Source organism: Pipistrellus kuhlii, unplaced genomic scaffold (genome assembly GCF_014108245.1).
Source record: "Pipistrellus kuhlii isolate mPipKuh1 unplaced genomic scaffold, mPipKuh1.p scaffold_m20_p_11, whole genome shotgun sequence".
Lineage (NCBI taxonomy): Eukaryota > Metazoa > Chordata > Mammalia > Chiroptera > Vespertilionidae > Pipistrellus > Pipistrellus kuhlii.
Window position 1 is genome coordinate 26,887,040 of NW_023425416.1, and position 22,668 is coordinate 26,909,707.

General features: G+C 36.3%; 1 protein-coding gene across 5 annotated transcripts in view; it reads right to left on the bottom strand.

The window, feature by feature from the left end:
- Positions 1–2,239: 2,239 nt before the first annotated feature.
- PPP2R3A (protein phosphatase 2 regulatory subunit B''alpha) overlaps positions 2,240–22,668 on the bottom strand; it is a 99,869-nt gene continuing 79,440 nt past the window's right edge. For 4 of the 5 annotated variants that reach the window (XM_036431373.2, XM_036431372.2, XM_045579263.1 and 1 more), the window contains one exon: positions 2,240–3,582. In XM_036431373.2, coding sequence (XP_036287266.1) covers positions 3,456–3,582 — 127 coding nt within the window. In that variant the 3' untranslated portion in view covers positions 2,240–3,455. Of the gene's footprint in view, positions 3,583–9,728; positions 9,908–22,668 lie in introns of all 5 variants that reach the window. The other variant, XR_004986843.2, reaches the window with a different exon arrangement.

The following is a 22,668-nucleotide window of genomic DNA, read 5'->3' on the forward strand; positions in this document are numbered from 1 at the left end:
GAGTTTATCCCTTTGTTAAGTTTCATTAAGTGTACATTTTCATGCTCAGGTGTAAAGGTAAGGATTCCTTTTATTTTACTGTTTTAGTTTGCTTAAAACAACTCTGCAGTGACCTTGTGGGAGAAAAGTAAGTTTTACAACATATGAAAAATAAAATTTCCTTCTCCATGTCATAGGTAACAAATATAAAATGCTTTAAAAAATACTAAATTCAAATTATGGTTATCGGAATCTAACACTTGGATGGTATTTAAACTTTTCTCCCTCCCTTTAATAATGTTTTAAAAAAGTGTGTGTGTGTGTGTATACATAAATAATTTCAGAGAGGAAGAGAGACAACTGAATCATTGATTGGCTGCCTTCTGTATCCCCCCTGGGGATCAAGCCTATAATCCGGGAGCTGCCTTTTGTTTGGTTCCTGGGTCTACACTCAACAGCTGAGCAACACAGGCCGGATTCTCCCTCCTTTAAAAAAAATATTTTTAGGTACCTAAATAATCAATTACAAAGAATGTATTATATATAAGACTAAAGTTCTCTTTGATCCCTGTGAAACTCTCATCCCCAAACCCTGTTCCTTCCCGTCCCTCAGAGGAAATCACTTCTCATTTTGAGGTGTTATCTTTACAGGTCTTTATCGCTTCTCAGGGGACTCAAAAAAGTTATTCTCTTTGAAACTCAAGCTTGTTTACAATGTTACTCAGACATAAAAATGAAGTCAAGTGTGATTAAAAGTACAAGTGTGTAGTGATTATCTTAGTGAGTGGGATTCATATTTGACAACTTGTCTTTATTTAGTTTTTGAAAAAGGGAAAAATAAAACAAAAGCCATGCAGACTTCTCTATCCAAACACACCTTAACATTTCCAAAAGTTGAGCAAAAGACTTTCCTCATTTAATCAGTATGGAGTTTTAGAAACACTTTGAACAGTATACAATGACATAGTTAAGGTGCAGGGAAAATACATAGAATTTTATTAGTTTGATTACTTTGGTAACATGTTATGCTAAGAAACTCATTTTTTCATTGACTAGCATTAGGATTATGATAAACCTCAATTGAAACTTTTATCATGGAGACTGAGATAATGTAACTTGAAATTTTCAGTTGGGCAGTAATGATTATATGCAGTATGATCTTCAATCAGAAAATCAAATATATACTATCTTAGTTTCTCAAATTCACATTACTTCCATTCAGCTCTAAGAAAGGAGTACAGTGAAACACATTCTTATGTCTGAAAATGTGATACTTTGGGCAACCTAAATTAAAATAGTCTTATCTTAGATGGAATGATATTGGTAGCTTGCTTTTATAATTAGACTTTTTGAAATCAAATAATGACCAAAGTGAAAGGATGAGGACTTTAGTAAGAAACAAGGGAAAAATGTAAAGCCAAGTAAAAAAAAAAAACCAAATATATATTGGAAATTGGGTTTTATTTTTACTTTTTGCTGAGTCTTAGAAATAATTTAGGTCATTATGGATAATAAAACCTTTAAATTTTCTGGCTTCTAAAAAAAAAGTAATTGCTTTCCTGGTAAAGGATAGATGATAAATTTTATGTGTCACATAAATATTTTTAATCCTACTTATCAGTATGTTTAGGTTATTGCATATAGCGTTTCCTCCAAATAGTCACTTTTAAGCTTTTACTTATTTTTTTTTAAATATATATTATTGATTTTTTTTTTTTTTTTTTTTCAGAGAAGGAGATGAATAGTTAGAAACATCGATGAGAGAGAAACATCGATCAGCCGCCTCCTGCACACCCCTTACTGGTGATGTGCCTGCAACCAAGGTATATGCCCTTAACCAGGATCTGGGACCTTTCAGTCCGCAGGCTGATGCTCTATCCACTGAGTCAAACCGGTCAGGGCTAAGCTTTTACTTCTTAGTGAATTATTAGATATTAGGTTTTAATAGTTACCATGTTCTCTTAACAGTTAAATGGAAGATCAGTTCTGATCATGGAGATAAAATAATAGGAAACAGTATATTGACAAGGATTGCTATTACACCAGTTGATAGTATGTTTCCTAATTTTCCTTTTCTCCACTTTTTGTTTACCACAACTCAAATGTTTATTTCATTATTTAGCCTTAACAGCCGGTTAAGGTGAGAAGGAAAGATATTTTGACATTAAGGATTTTGGGTTAAAACAAAAAATAATAGGAGAAAAGTTAATGACTTTCACAGAGATGAATATTTAAAAAGTTTGGGGTGTTTTTTTTGTTTGTTTCTTTTACTTACACTGTCAGAAATTTCCATCCTTTTTATAGTTTATTTTTAATTTTATCTTCAAGGTTATCACAGGATTTGGCTGCATCCTGACTTGCTCAAAAATGTTGATTTTCATAATGAAAACATCTGACCACTATAGTTCATGAAATAGCTTTCTTTTTTGGGTGGCATCACTGTTTTCCTCTATTTCTGTGATAAATATTGAAGTGGATGAAATATTTGGAATAGTAGTTTCAACATGAAGGAATAATGTTTAGATTGAGGTGTTAGTCTGAAATTAAATCATGAATGGAATATGTCTAGTTAGAGTTTTCATATATCATTAAGTCTTCAAGAAGGCCTTTTGATAGGAAGTGTAGATGGGGTGTAAGCTAATTTAGAGAGTAATCATTCAATTTTCTACAAATAGTGGATGAGTTAAGAGGAAACTTTTTTTTTTTCAAGTATGCGTCAAATTCTGTACTTATTTTCATGTAAGAAGTTTTTTCTTTTAGATTTTACTTAAGACCCACAGTCAAGATGAGGAAGGGATTATTCAGAGCTTGCCAGTGAAGTTGGAAGGCCCAGTGGTTACAATACCTGAGGATGTAAAGTGACTAGCAGTTTGGCAGATCATTGTGAAATAATACATTAAACCAAGTAAGTTCAAGGTCTTTGAACTCCAGTACACACATAATTAAAAGAAGTCTCTGAGATGTTTTGGCAGTGCTTTTATTACCAGGGCTAATTTAGTTCTGGAAGCCCTTAATGCTTTTTCAAGTTCCAGAATTTTTTGACTCAAGTTTTCTGCAAGTGAAAGTTTCTTCTGGGCTCCACAGGAGCTCTGAGGGGCCTCAGGGATGCTGGACAATAGATGCAACTCCTTCCTTCCTTTGTGCAGAGAACTGTGCTTGACACTGTCCCCAAGAAATCCTTGGTACATTCAGGGTGAAGAGTGCTGGTTCACAGACTTTGGAAGGTGATGTATATCATCGTAATTGCTTATAAGGAAATCTCTGTAAGAGGTTTGAGGCAAACTGGAGGAGTCTTCCAAATTGAGTATATATATCCAGACCTATTGCTTAAAAATGTTTTACAGTTCCCAGTGCCGATACACACTTGCAGAAATCAAAGCCTTTAAAAAGCAGTTTGCAAACAAAAGCATCTCCACAAGAAGAAAAAAAAAAGGCATTTAAAATACATATCTCCTTTTCATTATAGATATTGGCAGCTATTCTTCATCCACTGACTGAAGCTTTCCACATTTCTCTGAAAGGCTTGAGGTTGCTATTTTATTGCCTGTGTTTCCAATTTCAGAGGGAGAGGCAGGTTCCTCTGTTTCATAATCTTCAAAAGAACTGAAAGAAACAGCAAAAGTGGTATTTTTAAAGAAAGTGGGTAGAAGTCAGTATTGTAAACTAGAGACTGAGGACCAGCTTGTAAAAGCTGTTAAATAGCAACTATAAACAACTTCAACCCTGGTGAAGACAATGTTCTAGAACAGAAAATACGGTCTTTAAAGCCCAAGTTCATGTTAGAATTTGTTGAAAATGTGCTGTATCAAGGTTTCTCACCCTGATTGTGTGGCTCAGTTGGAGTATCATCCCATATATCAGTTGTAGATTCAATTCACAGGGCAGATACCTAGGTTGTGGGTTCAATCCTCAGTTGGAGATCCAACTGATGGATGTTTTTCTCCTCTCAAAAAATAACATATCCTTGTGTGAGGATTAAAGAAAAAAAAATAAAAAAGGTTCCTTAGGAGCCTTGGTAGGAATGAGTGTTCTGTCCAGCTAGGTTAGGGGAAAGTCTGAGGTCCATGAAGTCTGAGCTTTACATGAATGCTTTCCATGCAGAGTAGGAAATTTTCTTAGCTCACAATGCTTATAGCTCCCATGGCTTGCAAGAAGTACATTAGTTGTGCAAGTGTGTATATGGAATAGATTGAAGCCATTCTTTGTAGAACTCCATAACATTCCCTCTGCGAACTCCCTTTTTGGTGATTAAACCCCACCCCCCTTTTCCATGTCCCCCAGGCTACCCCTGAGGGTGGCTTTAGGCATTTATGACAAATATTTTCTCTCTTGGCGGTAATGGCTGCTCAAACCATTAAATTGATAAATATTTTCAGGTGAAAAATACACATGATCAATGAGCAAAGTCTCATAGTACTTGGCATAACTGGCTTAGCTTTGTTACTCTCTGCATGGACTTTTCATAACATTTGTGGAGAAATTTCTGTACTTAATATAGCCCTTTTATTAAAAAAAAAAAAAAAAAAAAGTACTAAGGCTGACTAGTGAGGGAAAATATGCGGAGGCAGGTATACCCCTTAGGTGGCACCTGCTCAACTTCCTAAAAAATTTTTGAAAAGGCTTAAGAAAAAAAAAAAATGCTATTTGATCTTTGGAAAATTCCCTGAGTATTGGTTTTTGATCCTATCAAAAGTTATTTTTAAAAATTATTTACAACTTGGTCATTTTGCAAAAATACTCCATTACATAATTTGTTTCCACCCCTCCTCACTTCCCACAATGCTGGATAAGGAGGACAAAAACATGGGAAGTGAAGTAGAGTTGATGGTAGAGACTCCATTTCTGGGGATGCAATTCTCAAAAGTTAATTCTAGCAATGCAGTGTTAGACCTGTGGCTGCTGCTGTCTGTGAGCTCTTAATTTCTTAAACACCTCAGTGCAGATTTGGGAGTAAGAGTTGAGTCTGACCTGAGGCTCATTCAAGTAAATATTTGAGCTCCTGTTGCTAAACATGAGCCAACTGCTAGAAATACAAATGGTGAAAAAGACTGAAGCAATGCCTGCCTTACGGTCAAATGGAGGCCATCTGGAATAGTGGCTAAGTGGTTTAGCTTTAGAGCATGGACTTTGGAGGTTCCAATTTTAGTTTGAACACTTACTGTGACTTTTGGGTATGTTGCTTAACCCCTCTGCATCAGTTTCCTCAGTTAATGAAATAACAGCAGTTCCTATCTATCATAAGATCTGAGTGAAGATTGGGTGAGAGGGCCTATAAATTATAAGTTCTTGGAAAATATCAAGTATTATTCTAAAGATTCAGAAGTGCTAGGATGATGGCACAATCCTATATTGAGGGCAGGGTCACAAATTTTTTGTGTATGTCATTCATGAATAAAAGTTTTATAAAAATACCTACTTCTCCCCACTATAGCCTCATACCAAAAATGTGATTTCTATAAATGGATTATGTATTTTTAAATATTTTTTATTGATTTCAGAGAGGAAGAGAGTGGGATAGAAACATCAAAGATGAGAGAGAATCATCGATTGGCTGCCTACTAGGGGTTGAGCCTGCAAAGTGGGCATGTGTCCTGACAGGGAATCAAACCATGACCTCCTGGTTCATGGGTCGGCAATCAAACACTGAGCCACACGGGCTGGCTTCTAGCAATGGATCTGATCCAGTGTAGCACATGAAGATATTCCAATGCCCTGAAGGTTGGTTATACTGGAATGTTACCATTTCTTTTGCATTTTCAAGGCACCAAGAGCAGTACTAGTACAGCAACATGGGAGGAATCTCATGGATTGAGAGAGCTCATTCAGAACCTATTGTCAGTGTCCTCCTTAGTGTCCTGGAGACTCCTCTTACTCTAACTCAGTGGTTCTCAACTGAGAGTGGTTCCCTCCCCTCACCCTCAGGGGACATTTGGCAATATCTGGAGATATTTGATTACAATGGGGTGATCCTACTGGCATCTAGTGGGTAGAGGCCAGGGATGCTGCTAAACATCTTACAATGTGCCAGATGCCTCAGAACAGAATTACTCAGCTTAAAACATCAGTGCTGCTGTTGATAAACCCTGAACTAACTTGCGCCTTCAGTGTCAGTGCATCTCAGGTTCTGGACTAAGCTTTTTTCCTTCTAAGTACTTTCTGGTAATCAGCCTTTGTCATGGCTTGTTCACCTATGGCTTCTAAATGTACATGTCCAGCCTCAGCCTCTTCGTAAGCTGGAAACCACCATGTATGTCTCTTCTGGTATGAGAGCTTATACAAACCTAAACTTAATCCTTCTTACACTCCTACCCACTCCAAGCCAGAAACCTAGTCATCCCAAATTCCTCTTCGCTCTTCCTGTCTCCTCCTTTATTCAAATCCAGTCAATCTCTCCTACCACTTTCAATATCACACAGATATAGTCCTGCCTTTTCTTCTCCATTAACATTGGTTTTTGGGCACTATACTTTCAAGCATGGATTACTGCAATAGTTTTCTAATAATAGTCTTCCGGCTTTCACTCTTGCCATAAATCTTTTGCTACAGCCATATTAGGCTATTTACTGTGTCAGAATGGGTTATGGTCTGGGACCTAATGCTACCGTGCATGTTTTTCAGTGTCCTGCAGTGCCCTCCCCGCTTTGGTTTACTTGTGCTAATTTTAAAATCTGAGTTTTATTATCCCTGATTCCCAGTACCTGAGCTACACCATTATTTAGATACCTGTAATGGCTTCCATGTTTGTTTCCCTGATACTATTCTTGCACCTCTACCAATCTAGCAGAGTAATTTTCAAAATATGTAAGGGGTTTACATTAGTCCTTGTTAAACTCTTTCAGTAGTTCCCCTAATTTTTCCAGCCACATTTCCTTCTGTTGTTCACTATACCTCAGCAACACTGGCCTATTAAAGTGTTCTTAATACAGTTTGTGTCTTGCCTCAGAGCCACTGCACATCTTTTTCCCTCTGCCTAGGACATTTTTGCTCCCTGTTTTTTGCACAACTGTTTAACTTTCTCATCACCTCCTCAGAAATTCTTCCCTCAGCACCCTTTCCATGGTGGTTTCACCCTATCTGTTTCATTCATAACTGTATAATCAAATAGCTGTCTTCACCACTGGACTGTAAAGTGTGCATTTTGTAACGCATCAATTTCTTTGGGCTATAGTGCAATATCTGGCACTAGCGGCTTAAAATAAATTGTTGAATGAATTGTGATGTCCTAATGCTCTTATGAAATATGTCAAGTTGTTGGAGAAACCTGGAGTCATAAAATGGTGACGGTGCAGAGGTGATCTTGAAGTCACTAAAGTCAGAACTAGAAGAACCTTAATCTTTATTCTGCTCCCCAGGAATTCTTGGGGGGGAAGAGTTAGTTTCCTGCTAAATGACCTCTTTCAGGTTTATTGGTAGGTCACTGGGATTCCTCCAAGTTCCAATTAAGATAACTTTATGAAGTATTCTGTTAATTTAATCATTTTTAATGAGTAAAGCATTAAAAAGAATAAAGAATTCACAGGCTTCACAATAGTTCACTGGAAATCCTAGTTGTCATATTCAGCACAAATTCTTTAATTTAGTATAAACATAGTATTGTTAACATAAGGGAAAACAATGGTTCATACTTGTAATTTTTTGCTAGCAATAAGTGCATTTAGAAACCTGTTTTTCAAAGTTTTCCCTTTCAGATGAGCAATTTTCTGGGAAAACAACAGCTGGAAGGAGCAGAAATAATGACTGGCTCTTATGTGGTCTGACATAGGATTTGTATGCAGTCTAGTTATTGTCTGAGAGTTATAGTTTGATTCCAATTTTGGGATTCTGGTTCTTCACAGGGGCAAAGAGATAGGATAGCTGAGTTAGGGCTTGTCTGAGGAAATCAAACACGGTAGCTATAAGCATAGAATACAATTTTAAGTAGATCTCTAACATGGAGTCTATAATGCTTTAGAAATAGTAGATGAATTTTACCTTATACTTTTAAATTAAAAACAGTCACTGATTTAAGGTGGATTAGCGGAAATACTTGGCAAGTTGGATATTTGGTTAATGGAATTTCCCTGCTGCTCCTTTCAATGACTAGGGAATTTTTTATTTTAACTCTTGTTAAAGTTTCCTAATGTGTACCACTCATTTTCCTGCCTCAGAAAGTTGATATCACTTCATTTTTGATAGCTGAGGATCTCTTAGGGTTCCCAGGTTCACCCTCTTTATTTTGGATGTAGACAGTCAAATGCAAGTTTAAATATGATCTAATTATGAACTTGAAGGGAGTGATTGGGTTTCATTCATTTCTGTTATCAACCACTGCCTGGCCTAGAGTGGGTACCAGTGAATGAATATCTATCGAAATAAATTAAAATTGGGCTTTGACTTGTTGAATGCAGAAAAAATGAAAACATATTAAGAACTTAAGGTTCATATAAAGGCTATTTACTGAACATTATGAAAAAATGACTCAGAACTATTCTACTTTGGCATATTAATTTGTTGTTCCTTCTTTTTCTCTTCCCAGGCCGAATATACACATAAAATGCTGTCACCTCCCTCCTCTGCCCCTAGTATCCCTCCTCCTCTGCTGAATTCTCCCACTTCACTGAGGACAGTCAGGCTCCATACAACCCCTGCTCCAGACTTGACTTTCACTAGCTACATTCTGGAAGATTGCTCTGGTGGGTTTTGGGATGGCTTCTTTGCCTATAGCACCTTATTTTCCAGTATTAATGGAAGTAAATGTGGAAGTCTTACAAAGAGTAATTCTATGTAGTCTACATTTAATATAAAGGAAAAATCCACTTTTAAAAATTAGAAAACAGTTCTAAACTTCCTAAATGTCCAATAAGAGAAATGGGTGAGTTATTGCTTGAGAGTATCCTGAAGCACTGACAGTCATGTTTATGAAAACACAAATGCGAGGCTCTTCCACATCCCTAACCGTCTGCCAGGTGCTGGGATCACAAAATGAATAAAACAAAGGTTCTTTGCCCTGGAGGAGCCCATGTTCTGATGGAAAGGCAAGTAACATTAAATGGCAGAAAGAAATATACCAAAGTGTAAATAATGGTTATCTCTAGATGACTGAACCACGAATGACTTTAACCTCTACATTTTCCATTTTTTTCCCCCAGCAGCAAACCTGTATTTCTCTACTAATTAGATGAAGACTCTCAGAATAAAAAGAATTGCATTAATCTAGATTAATAAAAGGTAAAACTGGTGAAATACCAGAATATCTTACAAGAAAGTATTTTTAAGATAATATAAAAACCTCAACTAAATATCTGAAATAATCAAGTACATATTAGTCAAATTGGCAGAAAGGCTTGTTTCTGATATTGCAGATCTCAGTTTCTTAAGATAGCAACATGGAGGACCCTTTAGCCTGCTTTTTATAGCATTTTTAATTACTTTATTGCGGAAATCCTAAAAATGTTAATGATAAATTTGGTGTCATAATCTGTTGTCTTCATATAGGTGATACATTTAGTTGAAAAAGTTTATATAACTGGTACCCTGTCTTTCTGGTTTTCCCAATGACCATTAGCTTAGCTGAATTTATACAAATTCTGTTGTATGCTTCGATCATGTGGTGCTGGATGTAACGATCACAATGCCTGCATTCTTATACCCGTGGAAACCTTTGGCACTCTTTCGCCTCATTGAAATCTGGAGTTATTAACAGGTTAGTTATTGGAGAGATGACCTAAGCACCAGCCTTGAATTGTGAAGTACACTTGGCACAAGGCTACCTATGTCTTGATAGGTGATAAAGTAGATGGAGAATTTCAAGTTGTTATTGGAGGGTCAAGTCATCAGAACTCCTGCAGTTTTCCTTGTAGAAGGGCAGCTGCTGGACTACTGCTGCCTCCAGTGCCACTCAGTAAACATCTGCTGAGGGGTTTCCACATCCCTAACCGTCTGCCAGGTGCTGGGATCACAAAATGAATAAAACAAAGGTTCTTTGCCCTGGAGGAACTGGTGTTCTGAAGGAAAGACAAATAGCTCTATTCCCTCCCTTACCCCCCCAACATTTGTATGCCAGACACTGTTATACTTTATACATTATCTCTAGTTCTCAGTATAATCCTGTTGTTCCTGCATTGGATATTTATTGTGCCAACTATGTGCCATGATCTGTGCTCTGGGAATGAGGGGAACAAGGTAGGTAGTGGAATGCTAATGCTATAGCTGATTAAATTCTAGTTCAGCAGGGTTATGCAGTGTGGATAAGATCATAGAAGTCGTAGTTGTAATTATTTATTGGTTAAGTAGACACTATGCCTAAGGGTATAATATAAAGATACTATAATTAATAGAGTGGGACACAAGTAGATTTACAGTTGTATGTGAAACACAGAGTTCATTCTTCTATTTATTAATTTTCATATGAAAAACTGTAAGCCTACTTTTGTCCCACCCTGTACATTGTCTTATTTAATCCTTAAAATAGTTTGGTATGGGCAGGTGGTATCCTCATTGTCGTATAGGAGATGTTGAGACTTGGATGCTTGGGATCACATAGATAGTAAGTGATATGGCAAGGATTTGAATTTATTGGGTGTGTCTACCTCCAAATTCTGTGCTCTTATCCATGATGTTATATTGCATCTCTTCTCATGCAGGGGCAGTAATAGTAATAGATACTATTTATCAGGTATCTACTATGTGCCAGGTGTTTATGTGTATTATCTAAGAGTCTCACAACCACCTAGGAAGGTAGTTGCTGGTGTCTTCTGAAACTGAGCCTCAGGAGTCAGGTAACTTGCCCAGCTGGTGAGTGGTAGGTAGAACCAGATCTGTCTGGCTCCTAAGCCTCTGCTCTTTCCATGGAACTGCCATTCGTACTCCCTTTCTAATATTTAAATCTGGTAATTTCTGTTTGCAGACTCACTCTGATTTCTTTGTAATTCCTCTTATGATGAAGCTTTAGATGGTGTAGCCTTGGCATTCTGGTTCTGGTCTTGCTTTTGAACCATGTCAGCCAGCTATTAACAATTGTAAACAGGCCTTTTCCTCTGTTGCCATCCTAGTGCTCATTCTACAAGCTGTGGCTATTGTAAGACTCCTCCTCTCCCCTGGGATTCATCAGCTACATAGGCGCTGTGTGAGCTTTATCTCCCATAACATGAGAAGGGGCTGGCCAGCAGAAGCCTCTCATATGCGTGGGTTGAATTTCGCTGCAGCTGGTCTCTACATTTCCTCTCATGACCCCTCACCTGTACTTCTGTCTGCATCCCTTTGCTTCACCTCTCCCCTCTCCACACACGGGCACTTTTTCTGAGCACTACCATAGCTAGAAAACACTTTAGCTTGTGCCAAATTATTTATGCTCTTAAACTGCCATTAGTTTCTCTTCCTTTCAGACTAATTAATAAGCTTTTAAGTGTTTAGGCCTGCTATCTCTATTTTATCCCTCCTTTAAAGCAGATTACAAAACAATATGTAGTATAAATTCCATTTCTGTAAAAAAATTACTATTTGCACAGAAATGTCTAGAAAGATATACTCCTAAATGAAAAGATAGGCTGTCTCTGAGTGGTAGATTAAAGGTGAAGTTTTTATCACTATTTTATAACGCTGCAGTAAATACATATTACTTATGTAAACAGATAAAGGGTAATAACTTCTTTTTTCTGTTTATTAAAGTAATACATGTTCATTAGATCAACTTTATTTGTAGAACAGTATAAAAAGCCAAAATACTTGTAATCCCACAGCTCAGAGTTAATCACTATTAATATTTTAGAACCTTTTAGCTTGTGTGTATAGGTAAACACATTTTTAACAATGAGGCTATATCACAAATGATTTCGCAAATGTGATTTCTCCATTTGTTTATGTACAGGCACAAAATTTAAATGTCTGCATAATGTGACAGATACTGCTACTTATTTAACCACTCTTTTATTATATATTTGTGTTGCTTTGAATTTTTAAATTTCAATTACCTGTGACCAATGCCACTTGTTTGGATGAATAATTTCTGTTTACTTACAATAGACACCCAGAATTAGAATTTGTAGTCAACAGATATAAATTCAGGCTTTTGCTACATATTGTCAAATTACTTTCCAGGGAGCGTGGGCCAATTTGCAATGTGTGAAAGTGCTTGTCTTACTGCGCAGTGAGCCTAAGAGAGAGGGACACGTGTATGCAGTGTGCTTCGTCTATGGGAGAGCAGTTAAGACTTTAACTGCACTTACCTGTTTTCCTGCTAAGGCAGGAATCCTATCTGTGTTCATCATTATCCAACACTGCTTACTATATAGTATCAATGCAAATAGTTATTGAATTAATATTATCTTTTTAAAAATTGCTGCCAATTCAGTAAGCTAAACATTTTTGGCTCTTGTGTTTGTTGGTTTAATATTTTTTTATTGATTTTTTTTTTATAGAGAGAAAGAGAGAGGGATAGAGAGTTAGAAACATCGATGAGAGATAATCATTGATCAGCTGCCTCTTGCACACCCCCTACTAGTACATGCCCTTGACCGGAATCAAACTCGGGACCTTTCAATCTGCAGGCCGACGCTCTATCCATTGAGCCAAACAAGTTTCGGCAGCTCTTGTATTTTTAAAATAGTTTTACTTAAGTATAATTTATCTATTATAGAATTCAACAATCTACCTATTCAAAGTGTTTTAGTAAATTTTTAAAATTGTTCAACCATGACCACAATCCAATTTTAGAACACTTTCATCTTGCCATCTGCCTGTCCTCTCCCTGTTCCTGTCTGCATTTACTCTCCACTCTCATTCCCGGAACTAGCCAACCACTGATCTGCTTTCTAGCTCTATAATTTTGCCTTTTCTAGAAATTTCATATAAATGGAACTGTGTAATACATAATTTTTAGTGCCCGATAACTTTCACATAGATTATTTTTGAGAGATTCATCCATGTTTTTGCATGTCTTAGTAGTTCTTTTACTTATTGAGGTATAACTGACATACAAAAATGCTCATATTTAAAGTATACAGTTGATGAAATTTGGCTTTAATATATACTTTAAAAGCAACACAACAATTAAGATAATGAAAATAACCATTCCTCCTCACCTAAGTTTCCTCATTCCCCTTTATAGTCACTGAGCACTACACCCCAGGTAATCACTGATTAAATAAATAAATAAAAATAAATAAAAAATATATATATATAAAATTGATTTTTTTAAATATATATTTTATTGATTTTTTTTTTTGCCCCCCTCCCTCCCTCCCTCCCACACATCCCCTCCCTCCCCAGAGTTTTGTGTCCATTGGTTGTACTTATATGCATGTATAAAAGTCCTTCGGTTGATCTATTATCTCCCCCAGATCTTCCTCCCCTCCCCGCTGTAATTTGACAGTCTACTTGTTGATATACTGTCTCTATATCTATCTTTTGGTTCATCAGTTTATAATGCTCTTTATTATCCACAAATGAGTGAGGTCATGTGGTGTTTCTCTTTCATTGATTGGCTTATTTCACTCAGCATGATGTTCTCCAATTCCATCCAGGTTGCTGCAAATGATGAGAATTCCTTCTTTTTTTATGGCAGCATAGTATTCCATTGTGTAGATGTACCATAGTTTTTGGATCCAATCATCTGCTGACAGGCACCTAGGCTGTTTCCAAATTCTGGCTATTGTAGATTGTGCTGCTATGAACATAGGGGTGCATATATCCTTTCTGATTGGTGTTTCTAGTTTCTTGGGATATATTCCTAGAAGTGGGATTACTGGGTCAAATGGGAGTTCCATTTTCAGTTTTTTGAGGAAACTCCACACTGCTCTCCACAGTGGTTGCACCAGTCTGCATTCCCACCAGCAGTGCACGAGGGTTCCTTTTTCTCCGCAACCTCGCCAACACTTGTCGTTTGTTGATTTGTTGATGTTGGCTATTCTGACAGGTGTGAGATGGTACCGCATTGTTGTTTTGATTTGCATCTCTCGGATAATTAGTGACTTTGAGCATGTTTTCATGTGCCTTTTGGCCTTCTGTCTTCTTTTGAAAATGTTCTATTTAGGTCCATTGCCCATTTTTTAATTGGATTATTTATCTTCCTTTTATTTAGTTGTATAAGCTGTTTGTAGATGTTGGAGATTAAACCTTTATCAGTGGTATCATTTGCAAATATGTTCTCCCACACTGTGGGCTTTCTTGTTGTTTTGTTGATGGTTTCTTTTGCTGTACAAAAGCTTTTTATTTTGATGTAGTCCCATTTGTTTATTTTTGCTTTAGCTTCCATTGCCCTAGGGGTAGTATCAGTGAAGAAGTTCTTTTGGCATACGTCTGAGATTTTGCTGCCTGTGGATGCTTCTAGTATTTTTATGGTTTCCCATCTGATGTTTAAGTCCTGTATCCATTTTGAGTTTATTTTTGTGAATGGTGTAAGTTGGTGATCTAGTTTCATTCTTTTGCATGTGTCTGTCCAATTTTCCCAACACCATTTATTGAAGAAACTGTCTTGACTCCATTGTATATTCGTGCCTCCTTTGTCAAATATTAATTGAGCATAGTGATTTGGGTTGATATCTGGGTTCTCGATTCGATTCCATTGATCTATATGTCTGTTCTTGTGCCAGTACCAGGCTCTTTTGAGAACAGTGGCTTTGTAATATAGTTTGAGGTCTGGTATTGAGATCCCTCCTACTTTACTCTTCTTTCTCAGGATTGCTGTGGCTATTCGGGGTCTTTTATTGTTCCAAATGAACTTTTGGAGAGTTCTTTCTAGGTCGGTGAAATATGTCGTTGGTATTTTAATGGGGAGTGCATTGAACCTATAGATTGCTTTAGGAAGTATGGACATTTTGATGATGTTGATCCTACCAATCCATGAACATGGTATGTTCTTCCATCTCCTTACATCTTCCTCTATCTCTTTTTTCAGTGTCGTGTAGTTTTCCGCATATAGGTCCTTTACTTCCTTAGTTAAATTTATTCCTAGGTATCTTAATTTTTTTGGTGCGATGGTAAATGGAATTGCTTTTTTAGTCTCTGTTTCTGCAGTTTCTCTGTTGGTGTATAGAAAAGCCATGGATTTCTTGGCATTAATTTTGTATCCTGCTACATTGCCAAATTCATTTATTAAGTCAATTAGTTTTTTAATGGAGTCTTTTGGGGGTTTTATGTACAATATCATGTCATCTGCAAATAAGGATAACTTTACTTCTTCTTTTCCAATTTGGATGCCTTTTATTTCCTCCTCTTGTCTAATTGCAATGGCTAGTACTTCCAGTACTATGTCAAACAGGAGTGGCGAGAGTGGGCATCCCTGTCTTGTTCCTGTTCTTAGAGGGAATGGTTTTAGTTTTTGCCCATTGAGTATAATGTTGGCTGTGGGTTTATCATATATAGCTTTTATTATGTTGAGGTATGATCCTGGTACTTCCACCTTGTTAAGAGTTTTTATCAGAAAAGGGTGTTGGATTTTATCGAATGCTTTTTCTGCATCAATTGATATGACTATATGATTTTTATCTTTCAATTTGTTTATGTGATGTATCACGTTTATTGATTTTTTTTTTTTTTTTACAGAGAGGAAGGGAGAGGGACAGAGAGCCAGAAACATCGATGAGAAACATCCATCAGCTGCTTCCTGCAAAGTTCCTACTGGGGATGTGCCCGCATCTAAGTACATGCCCTTGACCGGAATCAAATCTGGGACCTTTCCGTCAGCAGGCCGACCCTCTATTCACTGAGCCAAACCGGTTAGGGCAGTAATCACTGATTTTGTCATTACTGTTAAAACCTGAACATGGGTTTGAACTGGGCATGCCCACTTATACATATTTCTTTTTTAATAAATACACATGAAATCCATATACCTGGGTTTCAAGTCCACTGATTCTAACAACCAGAGATGTGGAGGAGGGCCAACTGAACACAATAGCACAATAGACTTGAGCACCTGCAGATTGTGTGTGTGTGTGTCCTGGACAAAGGATGACCGTAGTTGATTTTGGGAAATCAAAAGTTGTATGTGGATTTTCAGCTGTGTGTGTGAGTGTGTGTCGGGGGATGGGGGTAAGGGTGGGGAGCGTGTTGTGCCCCTAACCTCTGTGTTAGTCAAGGGTCAACTGTATAGATGTTTGTGTTTTCTAGAATTTTATATAAATGGAATCATACAAAAACGGAATATATTCTTCTTGTCTAGCTTTTTCACTTGGCTTAATTATTCTGAGATTCATACTGTATTTATAGAGTTCATGCATTTTTTTTTCTTTTTACTGCGGAATAACTTTCCATTAGATGGATAAACTATATTTTGTTTATCAGTTCACCAGTTTGGTGGATATTTTGGTTATTTCCAGTTTTTGGTTATAAGTACTACTACTCCAAATGTATAAATATGACTCTTTGAGTGAACACTTCTTTTGGGTAGATTACTAGGATTGGAATTTCTGATTCATATTAAGTGTATATTTAATTTTTTAAGAAAGTGCTTAGCTTTTCTGGATAGGCGGTAAATTTTACATCTCCATTAGTGTAATGTATGAGGGTTCCAGATTCAAACACTGTGGCACCTAGTGATTTTTGTTATGTTAGTGGCTATTGAGGCTTTTTTAATAAATCTTTATTGTTCAGATTATAGATGTTCATCTCCTCCCCCACCCCATGTTCTTACCCCCCCTCCCCACCACTGTCCTCATTCATAGGTATAAGATTTTTGTCTAATCTCTTCTCTCACCCCTCCCACCCCCTTCCCCCTGAGAATTGTCGGTCCATTCTCTTTCTATGCCCCTGATTCTATTATATTCACCAGTTTATTCTGTTCATTAGATTTTTTTTATTTACTTGATTTTTAGATTCACTTGTTGATAGATATGTATTTGTGGTCACTTTGTTGTTCATAATTTTTAAAAATATATATATATTTTATTGATTTTTCAGAGAGAGGGCTAGAGAGTTAGAAACATCGGTGGGAGAGAATCATCGATCAGCTGCCTCTTGCACACCCCCTACTGGGTTTGTGCCCACAACCAAGGTACATGCCCTTGCCCAGAATCGAACCCGGGACCTTTCAGTCCGCAGGCCGACGCTCTATCCACTGAGCCAACCGGTCCCGGCTGTTGTTCATAATTTTTTCTTTACCTTTTTCTTCTTTCCCTTCTTAAAGAATACCCTTTAGCATTTCATATAATCCTGGTTTGGTGGTGTTTAACTCCTTTTGCTTTTTCTTGTCTGTGAAGCTCTTTATCTGCCCTTCAATTCTGAATGATAGCTTTGCTGGGTAATTTGGTTGTAGGTTCTTGCTGTTCATCACTTTGAATATTTCTTGCCACTCCCTTATGACCTGCATAGTTTCTGTTGAGAAATCAGCTGACAGTCGTATGGGTATTCCCTTTTAGGTAACTGTTTTTCTCTTGCTGCTTTCAAGATTCTCTCTTTGTCTTTTGCTCTTGGCATTTTAATTATGATGTATCTTGGTGTGGTCCTCTTTGGATTCCTCTTGTTTGGGATTCTGTGCGCTTCCTGGACTTGTAAGTTTATTTCTTTCACCAGATAGGGAAAGTTTTTGTCATTATTTCTTCAAATAGGTTTTCAATATTTTGTTTTCTTTCTTTTGTGGCACCCCCATAATTCGGATGTTGGTATGCTTGAAGTTGTCCCAGAGGCTACTTACACTTGTCCCAGAGGCACTTACACTATCTTCATATTTTTGGATTCTTTTTTCTTTTGGTTTTTTTTCTGGTTGGTTTTTTTTTTTTTTTTTTTTTTTTTTTTTTTTTTTTTTTTTTTTTTTGCTTCTTCATATTTCAAATCTTTTGACTTGATTCTTGAGTTCCTCTAGTCTACTGTTGAATTTCTGTACATTATTCTTTATTTCAGACAGTATATGCTTAATTTCTGACTGATCCTTTTCGGTTTTTTTTGTTGTTGTTGTTGTTTTTTGGCATTCTCATAAGATCCTTGAAGATCTCACTAAGTTTCTTGGAGGTTTCTAGAAGATTCTTGAGTAAACTAATAACTGGTTTTGAACTCTATCCAGTAGTTTGCTTTCCTCCATTTCTTTCATACTATTTTCCTGTTTTCTATTTTATGGATTCCTACTCTGACCTTCATTATTTCCTTGTTTCTACTTATTTTGAGTTAGGTTAGCTCTTTCTTTTTCCAGCTTCTTAACTTGGAAGCTTATATTATTGATGTCAGACCTTTCAGAGCCATGAATATTCCTTTAAGCACTACTTTAACTGCACCTCATGCATTTTTGTATTTTATTTGTTTCAAGATAATTTAAAATTTTCCTGTGATTTCTGCTTTGACCCATGTATCTTTATAAGTGTTATTTAACTTGTAAAAATTTTGGTGTTCCCAGATTTCTTCCTGTTACTGATTTCTAATTTATTTCTATTATGGTCCAACAACATACTTTATTATTACTGTAGCCCATTTCAATTTATTGAGTATTGCTTTATTCATCTAATATATGGTCTGTCCTGGAGAAGTTCCATGTGCACTTGAAGAAGATGTATATTTTCCTGTTGTTTTGTTGCATATTTGATATCCATATTGATTAGATCAAATATGTTGACTGTGTTTGAGGCTTCGATTGTCTCTAATTCTATTGATTACTGAAAGAAGAGTGTTGAAATCTCCAATTATAATTGTTGAACTGTCTGACAATTTTTGTTCCATGTGTTTTGGGCTTTTGTTGTTAGGCACATATATAGTTAAAACTGTTATATCTGATCATTATATTTTAACTGTTGGTGAAGTAATAATATTCATGTTTATTTTCTGAATGAAATTTCTGTCTTTTGACTTTCAGAATTTGTCAATATTCATATTTTTACTATTGATTTTGAAGAATAAGCGTTATATAAAAGATCACACTGATTTTATATGATCCAACCCAGTCTGTCTTTTCTTGTGATACAAAATTTGTCATATTATAAATACTAGTATACTTGAATTTATAAATAATTTTCTTATTAATTTTTCCTATTACCTTTATGCTTTCAAAGTCTATTTATATTCTAGAAGATATATATTTTTTATATATATATTTTATTGATTATTTTTACAGAGAGGAAGAGAGAGGGATAGAGTCAGAAACATCGATCAGCTGCCTCCTGCACACCCCCCATTGGGGATGTGCCCACAACCAAGGTACATGCCCTTGACCAGACTGGTTTCAGCACAGAAGATATTAAACATGAATATTTTTCACCTTACCACAGAAAGCCAACGTTTTATTGACTAGTTGATCTTTTTTTTTGACACATTTAATACACTATCTTTATAGACTATATTGCTATGCATATATTTTCTGTTTATGTATGAAAATTATACTGGGTTTAATTACTATGGCCGTATAGTACCATAGTATAATAGTTATATGCTAACTTTCTTTAATACCCATAATACCTCTGTTTCTTTTCAAAGCACATTGCTATTCTTATGTATTATTGTTCCATGTGAAGTTTAGGATTAGCTTATCAAGCTCCACACATTTTGGGGGATTATCAAATTGGCAAATTAATTTTAAAAATATTTTATTAATTTTTTACAGAGAGGAAAGGAGAGGAATAGAAAGAAACATCGATGAGAGAGAAACACCGATTAGCTGCCTCTTGCACACCCTCTGCTGGGGATGTGCCTGCAACCAAGAAATATGCCCTTGACCAGAATCGAACCTGGGACCTTTCAGTCCCCAGGCGGATCCTCTATCCACTGAGCCAAACCAGTCAGGGCTGTAAACGGTTTCTGTGATTATGTCTTTTTTAAAGAAAAGCTCCCTCCAGTTATTACATGAAAATGCCTGTGTTTTTATGCTTGAATGTCATATTGGGTTAGTGTAAAGTTTCTGGCTATAGACTTTCTATCTCTGAGAAAGTTGTAAATATTGTTTCACAGTCTTCATTTATTTTTACTGGAGGTATCTGAGCCAAGACTGATTTTTCCCCCTCATCTGGTGACTTGCATTTTGAAAAATGAACCCTCTCTCCAATAAGCTTTTATTTATTTTTGAATTCTGGTATATTTACCAAACATATCTGAGGTCAAACATTACGAGTATTTCCTAGATTATAAGAATCTGAGTTAGGTCTTCTTCTATTTCAAAAATGCTTTTTTATTATCTTTGAATGTTTTCCTATTCTGTTTGCCCTATCCAATATATGTCAGATCTTTTTTGTTTTTCTTATATACACCTAATTTTCTTTCTGATACTTATTTTATTCATAGGATAATTTTATCTTCCTATTAGACACTTAGATTGTTTGAAAGTTTTTACTGTTACAGATATCCACACATGTTCTTAACAGCAGTGATGTTGCTTCAGAAGGTCAGTAAAATTGCCCTAATTCTTCCTAAGGATGCTCAGTGCAAAAAACCTTTAAATCATGTTTGTTAATCCACTTGCCTGTCTTTTCTTCTTATGCAGTCTTGGGGATAATTAATGAATGATTTTAAGGGTTTCGCAGTCATTATAAAAATTAGACCCTAGTTTTGTAACTAAACATATTAAGGAAATCTTCAGAGTAAAGAAAGTGGTTTGGTGATGGCTTCGTCATTACTCTCAAAAAAGATACTGAAGACTTAATGGTAGGGGTGACAAATGGTATAGTCTCTATGCAGGACTAACTGATGTTATCTATTGAGCTGGATATATTGTTTATCTCTCTAGATCTACTCTCCCCCTAGCTCTGTGTCCGGGAACGGTGATCCAAATGGACCACATCAGTGGGTTCTCTTATCTTTGGTTTCTGGTTGGAAGCCAATGGAAAGCGCTTGCAGGATATGGTCAGGTGACCATCTCCATAGTTACTATTTTCCAGTTCCAATGATGGTTTCATCTCCTTGTCCTTTTAGGCCTAGCAATGGAAATGGCTCCATACTGTTGCTAGTTTTGGATATCTGCATCATTTCTTGTTTTTTCTAAAATCCTCCTATGAGTATGCTATGTTTGCTACATACACATCTAGTAATTTATCTTACATGAGTATAAAATAACAGGTATATGAAATCATTCTTTGTGGCACACTCTCTGTGGCACACCATTCCCTTCCCCGATTCTTAGCCCACTTTTTCCTCACAGGTATGCATCTTCTAAACTCTAAAGAACACCAGGAGACTTGCATTTAGGAGAGCAATAGGCAGTAGTAGCTCATCTAAGGCCAACCTTATGAATCTATTTCCAAGGCCCTCTTTCTTCTGACTTCCTAGAGAACTAAGGTAGCCCAGAATAGGTCTCTGTTGTTGCTCCCTCTATGCTAAGCACTTCCTTGTTTCACTGTCCCCAGCTTTTATAAATGTACACTCATTGTAAAAAAAAATTACTCATTGCAACGTTATATTTCTAAAGTGAACTATTAAAATATAATGTCCACATACAGAGGATTATAAAATAATGGTCTAATGACACGGTGGACTATTATGTAACTGTAAAAAACTTAAAACATTGATTAGATATATAGAATAGTTTCCAATTTATTTTCCCCCCCCCCCGACCCTTCAGTTATTCTTTTAGTAATTTATTCCTCATACACTCAAGGCCCAAAAAATATTTGTGAAGTCTCATTTATATCTCAGTGATCACAAAATACAAGAGTTTATTTTACCATGCTGTTCTTCTAATCTTTGCTGTTATCGTTTTTAGCTTTATTGAGGTTTACATGATATGCAAAAAATTCTACATATTTAATGCATACTTCTTGATGAGTTTGGACATAATTACATCTGTGATGTCATTAGTTTGACCAAGGTAGTAAGCATATTCATTATCTCCATAAATTTTCCTTTATTTGTGTGTATGGGTATGTTTTAATATATTTTTATTGATTTCAGAGAAAAGGAGGAGAGAGGGAGAGAAACATCAATGATAAGAGAGAATCACTGGTTGGCTGCCTCCTGCACGCGCCACACTGGGGATCGAGGCCACAAAGCCAGGCATGTGCCCTTGACTGGAAGTTGACCTCTATCCACTGATCCAAATAAGCTAGTACTGTTGTTTGTGTGTGTTGTAGGAACACTGAACATGAGCTCTATCCTCTTACTATATTTCATAAATGTACAATATCATATTTTTAACTATAGGTTTTATACTAGCAGATCTCTAGAACTTATTCACCTTGTATAATAAACTTTTAAAAATATATATTTTATTGAGTTTTTACAGAGAGGAAGGAAGAGGGATAGAGAGTTAGAAACATCAATGGGAGAGAAACATCAGTTAGCTGCCTCCTACACACCTCCTACTGGAGATGCGCCCAGCAACCAAGGTACATGCCCTTGACTGGAATTGAACGTAGGACCTTTCAGTCTGCAGGCCGACGCTCTATCCACTGAGCCAAACCAGTTAGGGCATTGTATAATATAGAAACTTTATGTGAGTATAGAGAAGGCATGGTACCATATGTGGATATGTTACCATATGTATAAGAGAAAAAAATAAAGAATGTATATTTGCGCGTGCACGCGCACGTGTGTGTGTGTGTGTGTGTGTGTGTGTGTGTTTCTCTTCGTATACGTACATATATTCAACAGAGAGAATGTGAGGAGGAGAGTTTTTGGAAGGGTAAAAAATAAATTATAACTGGTTGTTTTAAGGGAGGAAAACTGAATAGTAAACTTTTGTTTCTTAAATGCATTATTTTAATAACAAGTATTGAGAGCCTTAGAGAAACAATGACTAAATAAGAATTAGAGAAGGAATCCCTAGGTGATGGAAAGTGCCAATAAATTATAAAAGCTATTAAATGT